The sequence below is a fragment of the Odocoileus virginianus genome, chromosome 1, assembly GCF_023699985.2.
Source record: "Odocoileus virginianus isolate 20LAN1187 ecotype Illinois chromosome 1, Ovbor_1.2, whole genome shotgun sequence".
Classification (NCBI taxonomy): domain Eukaryota; kingdom Metazoa; phylum Chordata; class Mammalia; order Artiodactyla; family Cervidae; genus Odocoileus; species Odocoileus virginianus.
In genome coordinates, this window is record NC_069674.1 from 82,662,007 (window position 1) to 82,681,480 (window position 19,474).

At 39.5% G+C, this 19,474-nt stretch overlaps 1 protein-coding gene across 1 annotated transcript in view; it reads right to left on the reverse strand.

Annotated features, from left to right (window-relative positions):
- Positions 1 to 19,474, reverse strand: part of DNAH11 (dynein axonemal heavy chain 11) — a 344,761-nt gene that overhangs the window by 314,592 nt on the left and 10,695 nt on the right. The window contains exons 6-8 of the mRNA XM_070470248.1: positions 16,573 to 16,784; positions 8,564 to 8,797; positions 6,571 to 6,738 (exon numbers count right to left, since the gene is read on the reverse strand). Of these exons, the coding sequence (XP_070326349.1) occupies positions 6,571 to 6,738; positions 8,564 to 8,797; positions 16,573 to 16,784 (614 nt within the window). The remainder of the gene's footprint in view (positions 1 to 6,570; positions 6,739 to 8,563; positions 8,798 to 16,572; positions 16,785 to 19,474) is intronic.

The following is a 19,474-nucleotide window of genomic DNA, read 5'->3' on the forward strand; positions in this document are numbered from 1 at the left end:
TTTCATTTCATTCATTTTCATTCAGTTCTCTATGTTTTATTTCCCTTGAGACTACTACTTTGATTCACGGCATACTTAGAAATGTGATCTTTAGCTTTTAAATCTTTAGAGCTTTTCCTGTCAGGTCTCTATTATTGATTTCTAGTTTGATTCCACTGTCATCTAAGAACATACTCTGTATGATTTCATTCCTCCCACAAGCAGTGAGTCAAATAAGAAATCACATGGGAAATTAAGAATACCTTGACACAAACGAGGGAAAAAAAAGCCCCAAAGTCAAATTTAAGTAATATACCAGAAACAGTATTAAGGGAAAAATTATCATTATAAACATATACATTAAAAAAGGAGGATCTTAACTGAATAACCTAACCTTACACGTCACATGAATTGAAAAAGAACAAACTAATACCAAAGCTAGCAGAGGAAAGGGGAAAAAAATCAAGATTAAAGTGGAGATAAATGAAAACAGAAAAACAGAGAAAAATCAACAAAACCAAAAAGTTTATTCTTTAAAAAAAAAAATGAAATTGACATTTAGACAGACTGACTAAAGAAAAAAGAGGGAAACTAAAATTACGAAAATAAAATCTGAGTAATTACTACCAATTTTACAGAAGTAAAAAGAATCATAAAAATGATTTATGAACAATTGTATAACAAATTATGTAACAGATGAAATGGACAAATATAGAAATATACAGCCTACTATGACTAAAAAATGAAGTAACAGAAAAACTAAATAGGCCTATAACTAGTACAGAGACTAGTCATCAAAAAGCTTCCAAAAATAACAAAAAAAGCCTAGGACCAGATAGCTTTCTGGTAAACACCACCAAACACTTAAAAAAGTATTAACACCAATCCTACTCAAAAATCATCTTCCGAAAAAGTGAAGAGGGAACACTTTCTAACTCATCTTATAAAGCACTGTCCTGATTCCAAAGCCAAATAAAGACATGACAAGAATATTACAGACAGGTATCCCTTATAGATAATGATATAAACACTCTCAACAAAAGCTAGCAAATAGAACCCAGCAGTATATCAAAAGGATCACACACCATGACCAAGTGGATTTATTTGCAGAATGCAAAGATGACAAATGAAATCAATAATAGACCATGTTAATGGAATGAAGCAAAAAGACCCCATGATCATTTCAATTGATGCAGGAAAAAAAAAGACAAAATTCAACACTGTTTAATGATAAAAACACTCAAACTGAAATACCACAGGTCATCAACATGATAAAGGCCATCTATGAAGATCCCACAGTTAATACCACACTTGATGGTGAAAGGCAAAGTGGTCCCAATAGGATCACAAGCGTGACAAGGATGTTTACTTCCACCACTTCTATTTGACAAAGCGTGGGAAGCACTAGCTAGAGCAATTAGGTGAGAAAAATAAGTAAAAAGTAATCAAACTGGAAAGGGATAAGTAAAATTGTTTCTGTTAATAGATGACATGATTTGACACACAGAAAACTCTGAAGATTCTGCACCAAAGATAAAAAATGCAGCAAAGATGCAGGGTGCAAAATCAACATGCAAAAGTCAGTTTACTTCTATACATTAGTTATGAATAACAAAGCTGTTCATATAATTTTGTTCATATACCTTACAAGATAAACAAAAAATAACTCAACATTTACCAAATGCCTAAATGTAAGAGCTGAAAGTATAAAACTCTAAGGAGAAAATCTTTAGGACACTGGATTTGGTAATCACTTCTTAGATATGACACCGAAAGCACAGACAACAAAAGAAAAAATGTGACTTCATAAAAATTAAGAACTTTTGTGCATGAAAGGACAGTATCACGGGTATCAGTGTCCAGTAACCCATGGAATGGAAGAAAGCATTTTCAAATCATACATGGGATAAGGGATTAGTGTCCAGTATTCTTTGAATTTTTTTTTTTGGCTCTAAAACTCCAATTTTTTTATATCTTCTATTTCTTTGGTGAAAATTTCTTTCTTTCGCTGAGGTTATTTTTTATTTGTTTCATTATGTTGATAATTGCTTACTGAAGCATTTTTAGCACGGCTCTATAAAACCTTGTCAGATAATTCTAACATGTCTTAGCTTGATGCTGGCATCTATTAGTTTTCTCTTTTTGCTCAGTTGAGATCTTCCTGGTTCTTAGTATAATAAGAAATCTGTCATTGTGGGGAGCTCCCATTATGGCTGAGTGTACCAGCAGGCAAGACATGAAAATCCTGTAGATGACTAAGAAGAAATTTATGTAACTAAAATTTTTAAATACTACATACTATAATAGCAAAACAATAAAGAGTTAAGGAGACTAGGACAGATCTGAGAACTAATTGTAGAAACTGGAACACAAGCTAGTATAGATTAATAACCACTTTCAAAGTGAATTTTAGATCCTAGAGTAATGATGGTTAGGTATCTGGATCAACCTTCCCACTACAAACTAGCAGGGAGAAGGAACATAGCCACAGCCTCTTGGGTCACTCCACCTCAGGGTACAGGTCCTCAGCCTGAGTTCCCCCAACTGTCCCAGATGAACTTACTGACTTCTTTTCTATGAGGATGCAAGGAGGGAGACAAATACTAAAGAGCAAATATGGCACAGCAAAAACACAGAAAATATGTTTTTGCTAAACATAGCAAAAACTCTCTCTAGGCTGAGAGTTCTGAGTTGGAACTTCTGTTTCACTCCCTGAGAACTGTGTAATCTCAGGTAATTTACTTGCCCTTATCTGCCTGTGTGGGAATACCAGACCACATGACCTGCCTCTTGAGAAACCTGTATGCAGGTCAGGAAGCAACAGTTAGAACTGGACATGGACCAACAGACTGGTTCCAAATAGGAAAAGGAGTACGTCAAGACTGTATATTGTCACTCTGCTTACTTAACTTATATGCAGAGTACATCATGAGAAACGCTGGGCTGGAAGAAGCACAAGCCGGCATCAAGATTGCTGGGAGAAATATCAATAACCTCAGATATGCAGATGACACCACCCTTATGGCAGAGAGTGAAGAGGAACTAAAAAGCCTCTTGATGAAAGTGAAAGATGAGAGTGAAAAAGTTGGCTTAAAGCTTAACATTCAGAAAACTAAGATCATGGCATCTGGTCCCATCACCTCATTGGAAATAGATGGGAAGACAGTGGAAACAGTGTTAGACTTATTTTTTTGGGCTCCAAAATCACTGGGGATGGTGACTGCAGCCATGAAATTAAAAGACGCTTACTCCTTGGAAGGAAAGTTATGACCAACCTACACAGCATATTAAAAAGCAGAGACATTACTTTGCCAACAAAGGTCCGTCTGGTCAAGGCTATGGTTTTTCCAGTGGTCATGTATGGATGTGAGAGTTGGACTGTGAAGAAAGCTGAACTCCGAAAAATGGATGCTTTTGAACTGTGGTGTTGGAGAAGACTCTTGAGAGTCCCTTGGACTACAAGGAGATCCAACCAGTCCATCCTAAAGGAGATCAGTCTTGGGTGTTCATTGGAAGGACTGACGCTGAAGCTGAAAGTCCAGTACTTTGGCCACCTCATGCGAAGAGTTGACTCATTGGAAAAGACCCTGATGCTGGGAGGGATTGAGGGTAGGAGGAGAAGGGGGCGACAGAGGATGAGATGGCTGGATGGCATCACCGACTCGATGGACATGAGTTTGAGTAAACTCCGGGAGTTGGTGACGGACAGGGAGGCCTGGAGTGCTGCAATTCATGGGGTCGCAAAGAGTCGGATATGACTGAGCAACTGAACTGAACTGATCTGCCTGTGTGGTTACTCTCAGGGTTACAGTGAGAATTAAGCAGGAATGTATATAAAGGTTTGGCACAATGTCTGGCATCCAACATTTGTTGGATTTAAATTTTTTTTTTTTGATGTAAATATTACCAAACTCTGAATAACTGACTCTAGTGGAGCCAAGGGCTTACTTTCAAGAATATCCACCATCCTTGTGTAGCTATCTGGGGAATTTTATTTAATCAAGCCACACTTCAGAATGTTGGTTGAACCTAACCGTTGAACCTAAAGTCACCTGCCTATCAGTTAAACACAAAGAGTTAAGAAAGCAATCCTCTTGTCAAGTTCAATTTGATACAGTATCACTGTGTATACTCCCTAACATCAAACTTGCTAAGAGACTACAACTTAGTGATTTCCACCACTAAAAAGAAATGATAATTATGCAACATGATGAGGTGTTAATTATGACTACAATGGTTTTTAAAATCTATAAATGTTTCAAATTAGCATGTTATATACCTTAAACACCTACAATGTTCCATGTTTCAATTAATTAATTAATTAAGAAAGCAAGTCTCTCCCCATAATTGGCTAGATCTCAAACAGTCCCATAGGAAGCAATCAAAGTAAATATCTAAAGTGACCTTTATATTCAGTGTTAATAATTCAGAAACCCAAGGACACGTTAATGGACACACCTGAGCCCCCCCTCTTCTGTAAACCGGCCACAGTGGCAGAACTTCTGATAAATAAAGGCTCAGAGCCTGACTGATAGGCTTGAGATTAATGGAGAGAGAGAAATAAGTAACAGCATTCTGAAAACAAACTACCAGTCACTGTTTCTTTAATTTCCTGGAACACATGTCTGCCATCTCTACACCAAAGGCAGGAAGGCGGCCGGACACACAAGACCGCCGCGTGCGCACTGCTCGGTGGGGGCCAGGGGACACGGAGCGGTGTGCGCAGTGCGACAGCAAGGGCATGGGGCTGGGCGTGTGTCACAGGAAACACCGCCATGAATATGAGAGTTTGGAGGACTTTGTTGGCCGAAGTATTGTCTCCTAAAAATTACCAACTGATTTCATCACGGAATTTCACTGATTTCCCTGGTGGCTCAGGCAGTAAAGCACCTGCCTACAATGCAGGGGACCCGGGTTCGATCCCTGGGTCGGGAAGATCTCCTGGAGAAGGAAATGGCACCCCACTCCAGTACTCTTGCCTGGAAAATCCCAAGGACAGAGGAGCCTGGTAGGCTGCAGTCCATGGGGTCGGGCCAAAAGTCGGACATGACTGAGGGACTTCACTTCATCATCAAAATCGGAACACAATGAACTCAGCTCTTCAACAAATGAACAGCTTAGTCAAGCCAAAATAAATAATCATTGCAATATTCTGAGGCAACACTCATAACCAAGACACATTAAAGAAAAAGAAAGGGCATCTTTGACCTAAGCACACCAATTAACTGAACTTTTAGTTAATTCACATTTTGATTTCATGGAATAACCAAAGTCAAGATAATCAGACTGGAGGTTGAAAGGGAACTTCAAGGGAAGGCTATAGATGTCTCCAACCTTTGAAGATCAGAGGTAAGCCTTGCCCTTTTCAATTACAAAATAAACAGGGCTTCAACATACTAAATACAAATACCAGGCAGATATATATATCTGAAATAAATATATATAAAATATGTATCTGTATATATATTAACGGCATGCTGAAAACCTAGCAGGGTTTGTAACTGTGAGTAAATCAAGACCCTCCTGCAACTGGAAGGCACCTGAGGCTCTGCACACTGTGGGTCTCACACTCCACCGCTCAGCTGCTCACAGAGCTAAACCAAGTCCCGCCAAGAGTCCCATTCTGTCCACATTCCCCGAGTGCCTGCCACGTGCCAGGCATTTTAGCAGGCTCTGGGGAAGAGCTCAGGCTATTCATCGCCACAGATCTGGGTTTCTCTTACTTTTCCACAAATTAGCAGCACACACAACAGCTGTATCATTCTTACTATTAACTCCACTTCCGAAAAGCTATCAACAGTTCAGAGGGATTCACTTTGCAGACCATGTCCTTACAAAGCTAACACACTGTACTTGTACATTTCAAAGAGTCAATTATTTGACCAAATATAAACATAATAGTGAATAAATTCACATTCCACAAAAAACAATGAGGGTGAGAGCTAATCATTACTTTTTGTTTTTGGTACCTGGGCTTCACTGTCATGGCAAAACACTAAAATGAAGCTATTTGTATCCCAGAGCTGCAGGGACGTTCACAGGGAACTCCTGGCCCCTAACCTGCTGGCCGTAACAGAAAACAGAAGCAGCTTAAACCTGAAAAGCTTCCCTCTTTTCCCTGACATTAGTAATATGAAATTAACAATTATCTCTTAAGAATAACAAAAAAGAGACTACATAATAATAATATATGCAACAAATGAGATGAAACTAAATATTCAAGTAGATGAAAAATATACTTAATGGTTCAAGAAAAGGCTAAAATAAAACATGCAAGTTACACAGACACCAGATAATCAGATCAAGATGAGTTAATATGCTAAGTTTTCAATACACATCAACAAGAAACAAATCCAGATGGAGGTCCACTGTTGCATTATTAGAAATAGTTTAAAATATTCCCAACTGAAAATGCAAAGGCCTAAGTCTAGTCCCTGATCTATCATGAAATAGATGAGAGAATCCAGGCAAGCCATCTCTTTCATCCCAGAGAGGGTGGACTGGAGAGAACCTATTATCACTGTGACCTACTGTCCTTCCCAGCTTTAAAGTAAGATTCTATGAAATGAAAACACAAAGATACAACATTACCATGTTATTATAATCAGATGGGTCATACGTGCTCTGTTTAAAAATCTTCCAGTGTTTCATAAATTCTTCACTCATCTCACAGATCTGTCCATTTAAAATTGCTCCCTTGGTACCACCAAATTCAAGTCTTTCCAGCTTTTCAAATTCCAATATGGTGACAAATATATCCTTTGAAAAAACACAGTAAAGATCTTTCCACCCTCTTGAGTAGGAAAAGAACATTTTAAAGATTCAAAGAAAGAAATTTTCCAGCATTCAAAATTGGTGAGTCAACAGACATTTACATGACAGAAAATAAATGCTGTTATGATTTAAATCAACAAAGTAACTGCCTACTTTTAAAATTACACTCCCATTTTCACATGGACTGAAAATTATTGAGCAGTATAGGTGACATCTAACTTAACCACAGCAAGACATTTAACTCTCTCATTTCACATCCTTCAGATCCTAAGTCAGATGCCCAGGCAAGATCCACCAAAGCTATGGTGAACGGGCTGTTAAGAAAGCATGGTGCAAGTTGCCCAGTGTTATGCATTTGGCACTCAGACTTTAAAGAGTCATTCAGAAGAACTTCTCTGGTGGTTCAGGGGTTAAGACTGTGCACCCAGTGCAGGGGGCATGGGTTCAATCCCTGCTCAGGGAACTAAGATCCTGCAGACTGCATGGTGCAGCCAAAAATTAAAAGGCATTTGGGCTGCCTAAATGATGAGAACTTTCAAAACATAAAACTCTGATTTTGAATGAAATTTGCCAAATCTAACAATAAAAAAGCCCAAACTTGCTAGAAAGAGTTTCATAAAGAAAATAAGGCAGTTTGAAACGTGGGGGAAAAACAAATCGTAGCCAGTTGGCTGCATAGAAACTGGTGTTTAAATGTGTTTACATGTATGCATTCATTCAATGGCTTCCCAGGTGGCGCTAGTGGTAAAGAAGCTGCCTGCCAATGCAGAAGACTAAGACACCCTGGTTCGATCCCTGGGTCCGGAAGATCCTCTGGAGAATGGCATGGCAATCTACTCCAATATTCTTGCCTGGAGAATCTGTGGACAGAGAAGCCTATGGGACCCTACAGTTCATAGGGTCGCAAAGAGTAGGACACAACTGAAGTGACTTGGCACATGGCAATTCATTCAATGTTTGATTTTTTGGTATTTAAAACATTTATACAAAGCACATGTTTTCACATTCTTTTCACCTATTTTCATGGATAGCTTTAATATTTTAACTGTATAGCATATATATTTATATACTAAAAGTTACCATAATATTTAGATGATCAAATGGGTTTTCAGGTATGGAATACCAATGAAAACATCAAACATGTAAAAGAGAAAAAGGGATTATTTTATAGCTTCCCAATTTACAACTGTCTTCTAGGAACTTAGTATGTTGTAGCACAAGGGTCAGTTCAATTCAGATCAGTTACTCAGTCGTGTCCGACTCTTTGCAATCCCATGGACTGCAGCACGCCAGCCTTCCCTGTCCATCACCAATTCCCAGAGTTTGCTCAAACTCATGCCTATCGAGTCGGTGATGCCATCCAACCATCTCATTCTCTGCCATCCCCTTGTCCTCCTCCCTTGAAACTTTCCCAGCATCAGGGACTTTTCCAATGAGTCAATTCTTCGCATCAGGTGGCCAAAGTATTGGAGTTTCATCTTTAGCATCAGTCCTTCCAATAGGACTGATTTCCTTTAGGATTGACTGGTTTGATCACAAGGATCACAAAGGTCACTGATACGTAAAGATTAATGAAGTTTTGAAAAAAGAAACCAAAGCTCTGAATGTAAACAAAACTCTGAAACTAAAACTTTTACTGTATCTTGACAGCACTGGCCTTGTAAGCTCCTCATGAAAATCACCAAGGAAGCAAACTTCTCACCCCCTACTCAAATAGAATAAATAATCTGTTCCCTGAATCATATTAAAAGGTATAGGGCTTTTGAATTAACCTACAATATAAATCAATTAGAAGCCAATAAGTAAATACCTCTATTTTCATGAAACGATCAAGAAATTTGTCAAATCTACAAAACACCAGATAAGACCGGAAATCCCATGGTTTCAGTTTCTTATTTCCCATAAAATAGCTTGCCAATCCTCTTCTATAGTTGAAGAAACAATTTTTGAAAGTCTTTAAGATGTTTATGGCCACTTGAACCTTTTCCAGACAGTCTTCAATTTCCCCTTTCAAGAGATCTTCAGGTGAAAGGTAAGCTATTGCCTAGAAATCAAAGAAAGAATGATATGAAATATGTTTAATAGTTTTCCTGAAAATATCTGTTTCAATGAAATGTTTTATTTTTCAGTGAGTCATTTTCAAATAACAATGTCTAGAATTGGGCCAGCAAGGCTGTGAAACAGAAGACACAAATTCTAGAAATTCAGGTAACTAGGTTTTAATACATGTATACATTAAAGAAATCTACAGAAGATGCTGTAATTACTGGAATCAAACATTCAACCATGACTGCGTTTTTGCTAAGCTTCAAAGATAAAACAACTGTGTAATCACAATTTGCATGGCTATTTGAGGCAGCAAATATTCTGCACAATTTCTTTTTAATATAAAGAAATGTAGAAGCCAGGAGGGGAAACCTATGAGATCATGTATTTTAGAAATATGGTCATGTTACCTGGCAGCACAGGGTGAGTTGCAAAGGTGAGGAAGAGCTGACACAGGTGATTATACCACTGGCAATTCTTTTAGATTAACAAACTTCTCTTCTGGGGGCTCATTACAGGACATAAAATCTAGCTGAGATACAGCAACTTGAACTGATTTTGAGTAGTTGAAATGCAAAGATGAGAACGATTAAAGAGAAACCAGCAGATTCATGGAGCAGCTCTCATAGTACCATCATTCAGTTCTTCCCTTTCTCCTGTTTGTTATCAATCTTCACAATTTTGAAGTTTAGGGACTTCAAAAACCTGTAAATTCTAATCCCGATGCATCTTCACCTCATATAAATTAAAGGTAAAATTGCATGCCTTTAATTCAACAGTTGTTTAGAAAGCTCAGTGGAGAATGTAATAAAAGCCACTGGGCTCAATGCAGTCAATTGAAGGAATGATTTCTAAATGCAGATGTATTATCCTCCTTCTCCCATAAATGGCTACAGTTTTACATGCAGTGGCAACAGTTCTACCAGAAATACAGACTCAGAGACATAAACGTATAAAGTAGTAAGAAAATCATTCACTTGGTGTCTAAAAAGCCTACTGAGTTCCTTCAACTCTGGCGATAGATTCCCAATCTATACTCATATTTCTCACTCAGGCCTGTATGGGAAATTAACTTCTCCCTAAAGGTTGTGGTGTTGGGGAAGACTCTTGAGAGTCCCTTGGACTTCAAGGAGATCCAACCAGTCCACCCTAAAGGATATCAGCCCTGGGTGTTCATTGGAAGGACTGATGCTGAAGCTGAAACTCCAATACTTTGGCCACCTGATGTGAAGAGCTGACTCATTGGAAAAGACCCTGACGCTGGGAGGGACTGGGGGCAGGAGGAGAAGGGGACGACAGAGGATGAGATGGCTGGATGGCATCACCGACTCGATGGACACGAGTTTGAGTCAACTCCGGGAGTTGGTGATGGACAGGGAGGCCTGGCGTGCTGCGATTCATGGGGTCACAAAGAGTCAGACGCGACTGAGCTGAGCAACTGAACTGAACTGAAAGGTTGCTAATATTTCACACAGAACAGGGATAAGAACTCCCAGGAATCCTCAGTAATTTGAGTTTTGTAAGAGTCTGCACATTGGTATGGGTTAGGGATTCCATAGGCCTTTATCTACATGTATTCTTTACAGTAAATATGTCCTTTTAGGAAGCTAAAGAATCTACATTGGTGACTCCACTGCAGTCTGATTCAGCAACCCTCCATGACCTAATTACCAACATCTGAAGTAGCCTCCCTTTGGGCAAGCCATCCTTACATTCATTCCTGTGCTTCCTGCCTGACCCTTACATAGATGAAACAATCACGGCAATGAGCTTTCTGTTCACAGAGCCCACTGTTCAATTAGACCTCCTACATCAAGGACACAGTACCCAACATCCTAGATCAGAAAACCAGTCTATACCCTTTCACTGGGCAGCAGGTTTGGGCTGCTGCTGAGTCGCTAAGTCATGTCCGACTCTTTTGTGACCCCATGGACGGTAGCCTGCCAGGGTCCTCTGACCATGGGATTTCCCAGGCAAGAATACTGGAGTGAGCTGCTATGTCCACCTCCAGGGGATCTTCCTGACCCAGGCATGGAACCTGCGTCTCCTGCATTGGCAGGAGAACTCTTTACCACTAAGCCACCTGGTAAGTGACAGGCAGGTTATGTGAAGGGAAAAGAATCAGCAGAGGCAAGAGCCCTGGCTATGGTTCAGTTGGAGACCACTAACTGCTTCTGTTTTCTCAGAGGGTCTCAGTGGCCTTATCTACAAAAAAAGGAGAGATGAATGAAGTGAACCTCAAGATTCTCTTCAGCTCCTAGCCTCCGAATTCTCTTCTGCTTCCTACAGTAGCTCCCTGGAGCACACCCAACCGTACCAGCTCTATTTCCTCATACTCAAGAGTATCAGCACAAACCAACAAAAAACCACCGGGTTTAGGATGAACTGGTCCCATGTCCAAAGCCTTATAAAATAAAAAATGATTAACCAGTTTATTTTATCAGTAAGAATCAATTAATGAATTTATCAATGACAGCATTTTTTAAATTTAATTTTTATTTTACACTAGAGTATTGTTGATTTACAATGTTGTATTAGTTTGATGCCTGTCTCCCAGCTTTTTCGTCTGATTTATGTGATTTTATGGACTTAATTCTACCATCCTTTTCCAAGCTCAACCTTGCAGACTTAAACTGTTTGTCATCTAGGATCTTGTGAATAAGAATATCCCCAAGAGGGACACTAAGCAAGCTGAAGAACAGAGTGGAGGGCCTAGAGTGGTAATGACTCACAACGAACAGGGAGCAGACTTAGGTAACCATGGAAGAAAAGCAAGGCACTAAAATAAGACACCATTACTGTGCCATTATCCAAGGTGGTCAGATGATGCCTTTTATATGTCTGGCCTAAATGACTAGGTTAACAGTCACTGTAAGAAAACAAGTAAAGAGAAACACATTTGCTTTTAAAGCAACAAAGGATTTCCGACCGTGCCTGGAATGCCTAGGAAGATCAGGCAGACTAGGAAAATGAGTGAAGAAGATCAGTAACAACAGTGGATGGTGGAACCCAAGGTCACCTGGACAGCACCTGGCCCATCTAAAGGGGGCACCTGAAGCTCTAGCAGCTGACTGTGTCAATGGGGATGGAAGAACCAATGGAGACCTGACTTCTCAGTGCAGGCTAGAATGCTGGAATCTAAACAAGACCTAATTAATTTAAGCATTAGCAACATATTTTTAAATAAAAATTTCAAAATACTATGCAGAACAAACACACTGCATTGATCCACTGGCCAAACACAGTCAACAGAATGCCAGCTTATGACTTCTGATAATAAGCTAAGGGTTCAAGGGTTCAAATGTTTCATAAACACACTGAAGTCTATAGATTCACAGAAACAAAGCACATAAAAACTACGTAAGGAAATTATAAAAGACATAAAATGTGTAACCACCCAAATTGTGCAAAGCACAAAATTAAAGGAACAACATGGTATCATTCTATACCCACAAATCACAGCAAATTTTTAAAAAATGGTAATGCTAAAAGCTGGTGAATTACAGTGAACCTTGTTACACATAATAGCAATGCAATTAACATAAGCTTCTAAAAACAATTTGTATATGTCAAATACTGTTCAAGAGTCATGAAAAGATTAGAACCCTTAAGCAACATCATGAATTTGTATTAAGCTGATTATCTAAGTTAAGGAAAAGGATTTTTGTATAAAGTTGTTGTCTACATATTGTTTATAATACAAGTGGCTGGAAGTAATCTACATATCCAATAAAAATAAACTTTTCAAGAAGAGAGTAAAAAAAAAAGAATTATATGATAAAATGTATTAATACGTGTAAGTTTTAGAGTAAGGAAAATTCGAATTATAGGACTACTTCCATTATAAATTTCATACAGTATTTTACAGATATCACTAGTATACCACATATTACATGGTAATTAGAAATAAAAACTTAAACTACAGAGCATAACATAACAGGTAAGAGCTCTTTTTTATAAGCTGGATGACCTTGGGCATGCTATTTATTCTTTCTGGACTTTGAGTGTTTTTTTTTTTTTTTTAATATAAGCTGGATCTACTAATAAATAGTACCTATATCATAGTGCCACTAGAAGATTAAATTCATAGAATTTTGTAAAGGGCTTAGAAGAATTCTGGCAAATAAAACAAACTATACAGTGCTTGCTGGGGCTTTCCTGGTGGTACAGTAGTAAAGAATCCACCTGCCAATGCAGGAGACACAGGTTTGACCCCTGGGTTGGGAGGATTCCCTGGTGGAGAAAATGGCAACCCATTCCAGTATTCTCGCCTGGGAAATCTCACGGACAGAGGAGCCTGGTGGGCTACAGTCCATGGGGTTGCGGAAAGTCACACACAGCTAACTGACCATGCACATATACACTGTGCATTAAAAAGGCATTAAAAATCAACTGGACAACAAACTGGAGGTGGTGATGGGTGTTGTAGAGTTTAGCTCTTCAGAGAACCCAGGTATGAAAGTTTACTCATTGCCCATTTTTTATTCCTTACATGTTGGGGCAGATCTACTACAAAGTCTACTTGGACAATCGAGGAAATTGGGTAAACTAAATCTTTGGACATAAGCCAAGAATAGTAACTAAGGAACAAGGGAAGCAAGGTTATTTCCTCAGGAGTTTGGCAAACTTTGACCATGGACACTGACCAGGGGCCAGGGATAATAAGTTAACAGGCTTACAGGTAACCTGGGCTCTTTGCAAGCCACCTATAAAAATGAATGACAATATTTGAGGTTTCTACACTAACAGGGCTTTGCAGTAAAAGTTTGGATCATTCTCAAAATGAGATGTGGATCCTCAAAAGGGGTTTGGGAGAAGCTGTGGTCACAGCTGTTAAAACCACAGTAGGGATCAAAGCCTTTCACATGAGACGTGTTCATTAGGGCCCAGTGCGCTCACTTAGCAAAAGAGCAAACCTGAGTTTGCACAACAGAGAAACAGAAATAGAATGAAGCCAGAGGAGACACTAAAATACAGCAAGGAACTGACCGGTTACCTCCAATCAAGAGCTGCAACTAGTTTGTAAGTCAACAGTTTGGAACTTTTACTGATTTCTATTAAATGCTGCACTGACCATTTCATTGAGGTTCTCTCCTTTGATCTTTACAACAGCCCATGAACCAGGCACTCACAAGGGCAGAAACTGAGGCTCAGAGAAGTGATTTAACTCCACTGTCTGCTCAGTCATGTCTGACTCTTCTGTGACCCCATGGACTATAGCCTGCCAGGCTCCTTTGTCCCTGGAATTCTCCAGGCAAGAACACTGGAATGGGTAACATTCCCTTCTCCTCTAAAGTGGTTCAGTTAGATCTGAATCTTGGTTGGTCTGAGTCCAAAGACCTTTGTGTATACCATTCTATCGCGTCAGAAGCAGAGAGGAGAACCCCCTCTGAGAGAATAAACCCCCACACCCCCACATCCCTACCTCAATCTTACACTCCCAAAATTCTAAACTGCAGGTCAGAAGACCTGTACTTTAATTTGTCCCCCTAAATCTCAAGGAAGTTGAGCAAATGAGATCTTTTAAGTTTCAGTTAATTCATCTGAGAAAGTGTCAGAGATTGGAATAGAACCCAATTCCCCAACCAGTTTCTCCTACAACATCCTCCTCCTGAATGCTTAGGACGGCAAAGTGCTGGGCCTGGGCAGCAGCAGCTCTGAGCTGCTTGCCTGGACTATGAGCAGATTTTCAGGGTTCCCAATCTCCTCCAGTTTGTCCCACTGTGCAATGAAACTTTTTAATTTTCAATATGAGTCATGAGAAGAAAAGCACTGGACTAGACTGGGGATTTAATAGGTCAATCACAGACGTCCACCCTTCCCTGAGCTAGTGGTCCAGATCTGTCTAGAGTATCTTATTTTCCTGGCCACAGGGTTGCTCCAGGAGAGAAAATAAAATGCTTTCAGTTCCGCTCAGTCGTGTCCGACTCTTTGCGACCTCATGGACTGCAACATGCCAGGATTCCCTGTCCATCATAAAACCCATTGGTCCAGAACTAAAAACAAAGTCAGTCTCTTTCCAGAGAAGTTCTTCCAGTAACAGAATATCCCTTTAGTGCTACCAAAAGCCACCTTATTTACATGTGATGAGAGGCTAAGAATCAAGTCAATCAAACACAAATGAACAAAGTGGAGCTTTGAAATTACCATCTGATTCTCCTGGAGAATGCTAATCCTCAAGTCTTTGCACACTTAGACTTTCCAGTTAATGTGAACTTAGGCCCTTCTTTCAGTTTCGGTTTGCCAGTTACAGGTAGAAGTGATGGGACTCTCATAAAAGGAGATCTTAGCAACACAAAGGCTAAGCCACAAGCACAGATTCTGATTCTCTGGCATCCATTTTACAAAAACGCCTTAGGGGTTCAGACCCACACCCTGATATAGACCCTGCTATGGACTGAACTATGCCATACCCTCTGAAACAGTGCCTGTGTTGAAGCCCTAACCACCAATGTGACCACCCAGAGATGGAGTCTTCAGGAGGTAATTGAGGTTAAATGAGGACAGGAGGGTGGACCCTGATCTGATAGGACTGTGGTTCTGTAAGAAGAGGAGGAGAAAGATCTTTCTCTCCACCACGAGGACAGAGAGAGAAGGCAGCTATCGGCAAGCCAGAAAGAACACTGGTCAGAATACACCAATGCAGGAACCTGGACTGTTCTCCCAGCCTCCAAAACTGTGAGAAAGCCATTTCTGAAAATAAAGCCACCCAACCTGTGGAATTCTGTTACAGCAACTCAAGCAGACTTACACACACACACACAGACACAGACACACACACACCCCTTAGACAATCACTAGATGATACGCCCTTACACACACACACACCCTTAGACAATCACTAGATGATACACCCTTACACACACACACACACCCTTAGACAATCATTAGATGATACACCCTTACACACACACACACACACACCCTTAGACAATCACTAGATGATACGCCCTTCCAGTATCTTTTAGCTCTGAAATTATGAAATGCTCTGATATTATCAATGCAAGAGGAATTAAAACTTTCCACTGGATGAGGAAGCAGTCTAATTTTTTAAAATATTTTGTAATGTAAGCAAAGAGTAGAGAAACAATTATAAGTAAGAGATTTTTAAAGATCACCCGTGAATCAAAATTTTTTTTAATTCGACTACTATTTTTTGAGGATCATTCTTGCTTCCACCAGGTTCTCTTTACTTTGCTAAAGTCTTCCCTCAGCCTGTGTTTCCATGGAAACCAAAAGGAAAGATACAAAGAAAGTACTATACATGTGTGCCTTGTATTAGAAGCTACCTTAAATCTCTGAAGAATGGTAGGGTATTAAACAAACAGAATCCAGTAATAACCTGTCCTGTGATAAGTATTTAAGTTATTTCTAGTGCTCCTTTGCCATTTAGGATAGAAAATCACCTGGCCTTTGTTACCATAAAGTCCTCTCTGAAAAGAGAGGAATAAAGTGATCTCTAACTGGATTTATTCATTCCTCATTGATGTAATAAAACTTGAGAAGTGAAAGCGATAGCTGCTCAGTTGTACTGGACTCTTTGCAACCCCACGGACTGTAGCCCACCAGGCTCCTCCGTCCATGGGATTCTCCAGGCAAGAGCACTGGAGTGGGTTGCCATTCCCTTCTCCAGGGGATCTTCCCGACCCAGGGATCAAATCTGGTCTCCTGCATTGCAGGCAGATTCTTTACTGCTGAGCCACCAGAAAAACCCCAATAAAACCTACCACATGGCAATAATTCTCATTGACTCTATTTTTTCATGCTACATACCTGGTCAATGAAGAGATTACAAAACTCTTGCAATAAGACTATAATCCGAGCAGGGGTATTATAAAACTTGGAATGACTCCAGATCAGACAGATGGTATGAAATAACGGGGCAATTAATACACCGGTCTGTGGGAATTCCGTCTCCTGGAGACACTGAACGTGTCTCCTCAGGGGTCTCAGGTAAAGTTCCACATCTTGGGCTTCGAGCAGAGCTGAAAGGAAACCACCATTAATGTGAGGCAGTCTCTTCTATTTAAATTCACTTCACAAGTTCAAGAGAATGATGCAAAACAACATGGTGATACTTAAATGTTGCCTCTTTATTGATTATTTATCCTACGCTGACACATGACAGGTGAGGAAAAGCTTCACATATTGTCTGGCTGTAAGAACCCTTCCAAAGAGCCTGGGCATATTCAATATTCACCCTCACAGCTCAAGCAAATTGTGACTGAAGACTCACAAGCTTCATCAGCAGGATGTTAATTCCTCCTAGGTACTTGCTACCAGCACAACTTAATCATTTATTGTTTCATTCTTCTATCCTATGAGAGGAACTTATACAATGACTGAAAAATTTTCTATTATTATTCAAAATATAACTTGCAATTTTTAGGCATGAGTGATGAACATATTTTGGACATAGACGAAGGCAATAGTTACAGGATACTGTGAATACACTAAATGCCACTGAACTGTACTCTTTAAAATTCTGTTATGTGAATTTTACCTCAAATTTAAAAATTGTTCAGCATATCATATTGATGTTTGGTAGAAACCAACACAACACTGTAAAGCAAATATCCTTCAGTTAAAAATAAGTTTTAAAAAATTGTTAAGCATGTTGGAATAGGTATATTTTTTAAAGCTATATGAAAAAATTTAAATAGGTAACTATTACTAATTACTGCTTAATCTAATTCAAATTTTCTCTTAAAACTGGCCCTTTTGATGGCCCTAAATAATTTCCATTTTACTCCCGAGGCTACAGATGCTTTTGCTTAACTGAAAGGCATCTCCTATGAAAGTAGGATATGAAGGAAACTAAATTCTTGTTTTCTTGTGTATCCCGAAATACTCCTGTTAGAGATTAAAAACAAAATAACCTGCTACACTCCTTTTATTTTTTAGCTGTTGGAATCAGATATCTACCCACCCACAGTACTCTACTTGACAAGTAACTCATATCTGTCCACCTAATAAAGACCTGGGACGAAAGAACCATTTTTATCCCAGATGCACTCATGTTCTAAAATGAGTGTGTTTTCAATATTAATTTCAAAATCAAGTAACTGCATGTAATAGGTAAAGTGACCTTAAAATGTGATAAGCATATCTAGTGACTTTATAGAGCCTCCAGTAAATCGTTGGGGAGGGCCTTCTAACTCTAACAATGGCTTTGGGCCACTTGCTCTACTCAAAGTGTTTTTTCCCTGAATCTCTAGACTGTATGCTCATAATGTTCTAAGGATCCCTGGGATTTATTCCTGCAGACCTTGTAGCCAAAGAAAATGTTAAATCTTACTAACAGAAAAAGACACAAGCGGCTTCTGTTTATGGAGGGTACACGTACTGTGTGCCTAGTACTCTGTACTTGTTGTTAAGTCATGTCAGACTCTTTAGCGACGCCATGGACTGTAGCCTACCTAGGCTCCTCTGTTAATGGGATTTCCCAGGCAGGAATATTGGATTGCCATATCCTTTCCTGGGAGATCTTCCCAACCTAGGAATCAAACCCACATCCCCTGCATTTCCTGCACTGGCAGGTGGGCACTGTACCACTGAGCCACCAGGGAAGCCGGGTCCTCTCTACACTGTATATCAAATCTTCAGTCCAGTGGTTCCCGGCCAGGGGAGGTCTTCCCCACTGGGGGTCATTTGGCAACGTCTTAAGTTTTTTTTTTCTTTCTGTCATAATGGGCATGGGGGTAGTAGGTAGACTCCAGCAATGCTGCTAAATATCTGCAATGCATAGGGCGGTTCGCACAACAAAGAACTACCCCACCCAAAGTGTCAGTGGTGATAAGGTTGCGAAACAGTGTTTCAATCCTTGCAACAATTTGCAAACAAAGTTTTAATATGCCAATTTGGCCAATGGAAACCAGAGACTCCAGCAAAAAGATGTACTGAGTGGGTCTGGGGCAGAACCTCAGATCTAATTCCCCTCTGTTTGAAAACAGGCAGTTTTATGGAGACAACAGTTTATGGAGAAAAGCCTAAAGAGTTAGCATAACTTTCTCAAAGTAAATTTTAAGTATTTTCTGACCTCCCATGTATTACACATTAAAAATTAAAAAATAATTCTCTAATGTCAGAAACAAAAACAGGAGTTCTCTGGTGGTCTGGAGGTTAGGACTCTGCTTTCACTGCTGAGGGTCTGGGTTCAGTCTCTAGTCTGGGAACCAAGATCCCACAAGCTGTGCACATAGCCAAAAAAACAAAACAAAAACCAGCTATTGGGCCATGCTATCTTACAATTTTATCATTTAAAACTTTAGAATCAGGGATCATATCCATATTTGCTTATACATGCGTAAAGAAACATGAACAGAAATCAAAAAACTATGGAGGGGATTACTCCTGGTTGAGACTTAAACTGGGTACTGAAAAGATAAGCAGAATTTGCACTTTTATATTTTAAATTATAAATACCATCTTAATAATTTCTGGCTTTAAACAATGTGCATGTATTATCTGTTGGAAATTCAACAAACCAACCCTCCTCTCTGTGTGTTAAATCTTCAATGGTGATTTTGCATTCTTAGGAGTTAAATAAATGGTGGAACTTAAGCAAATTCGGAGAATAACTGGACTAATTGCAGCCCAACTGTTGATTAGATAATCTCCATGCTGGGCATTCAGTGACTTCCTGATAAATACCAAAAGCCTTTTTCCTTCACAT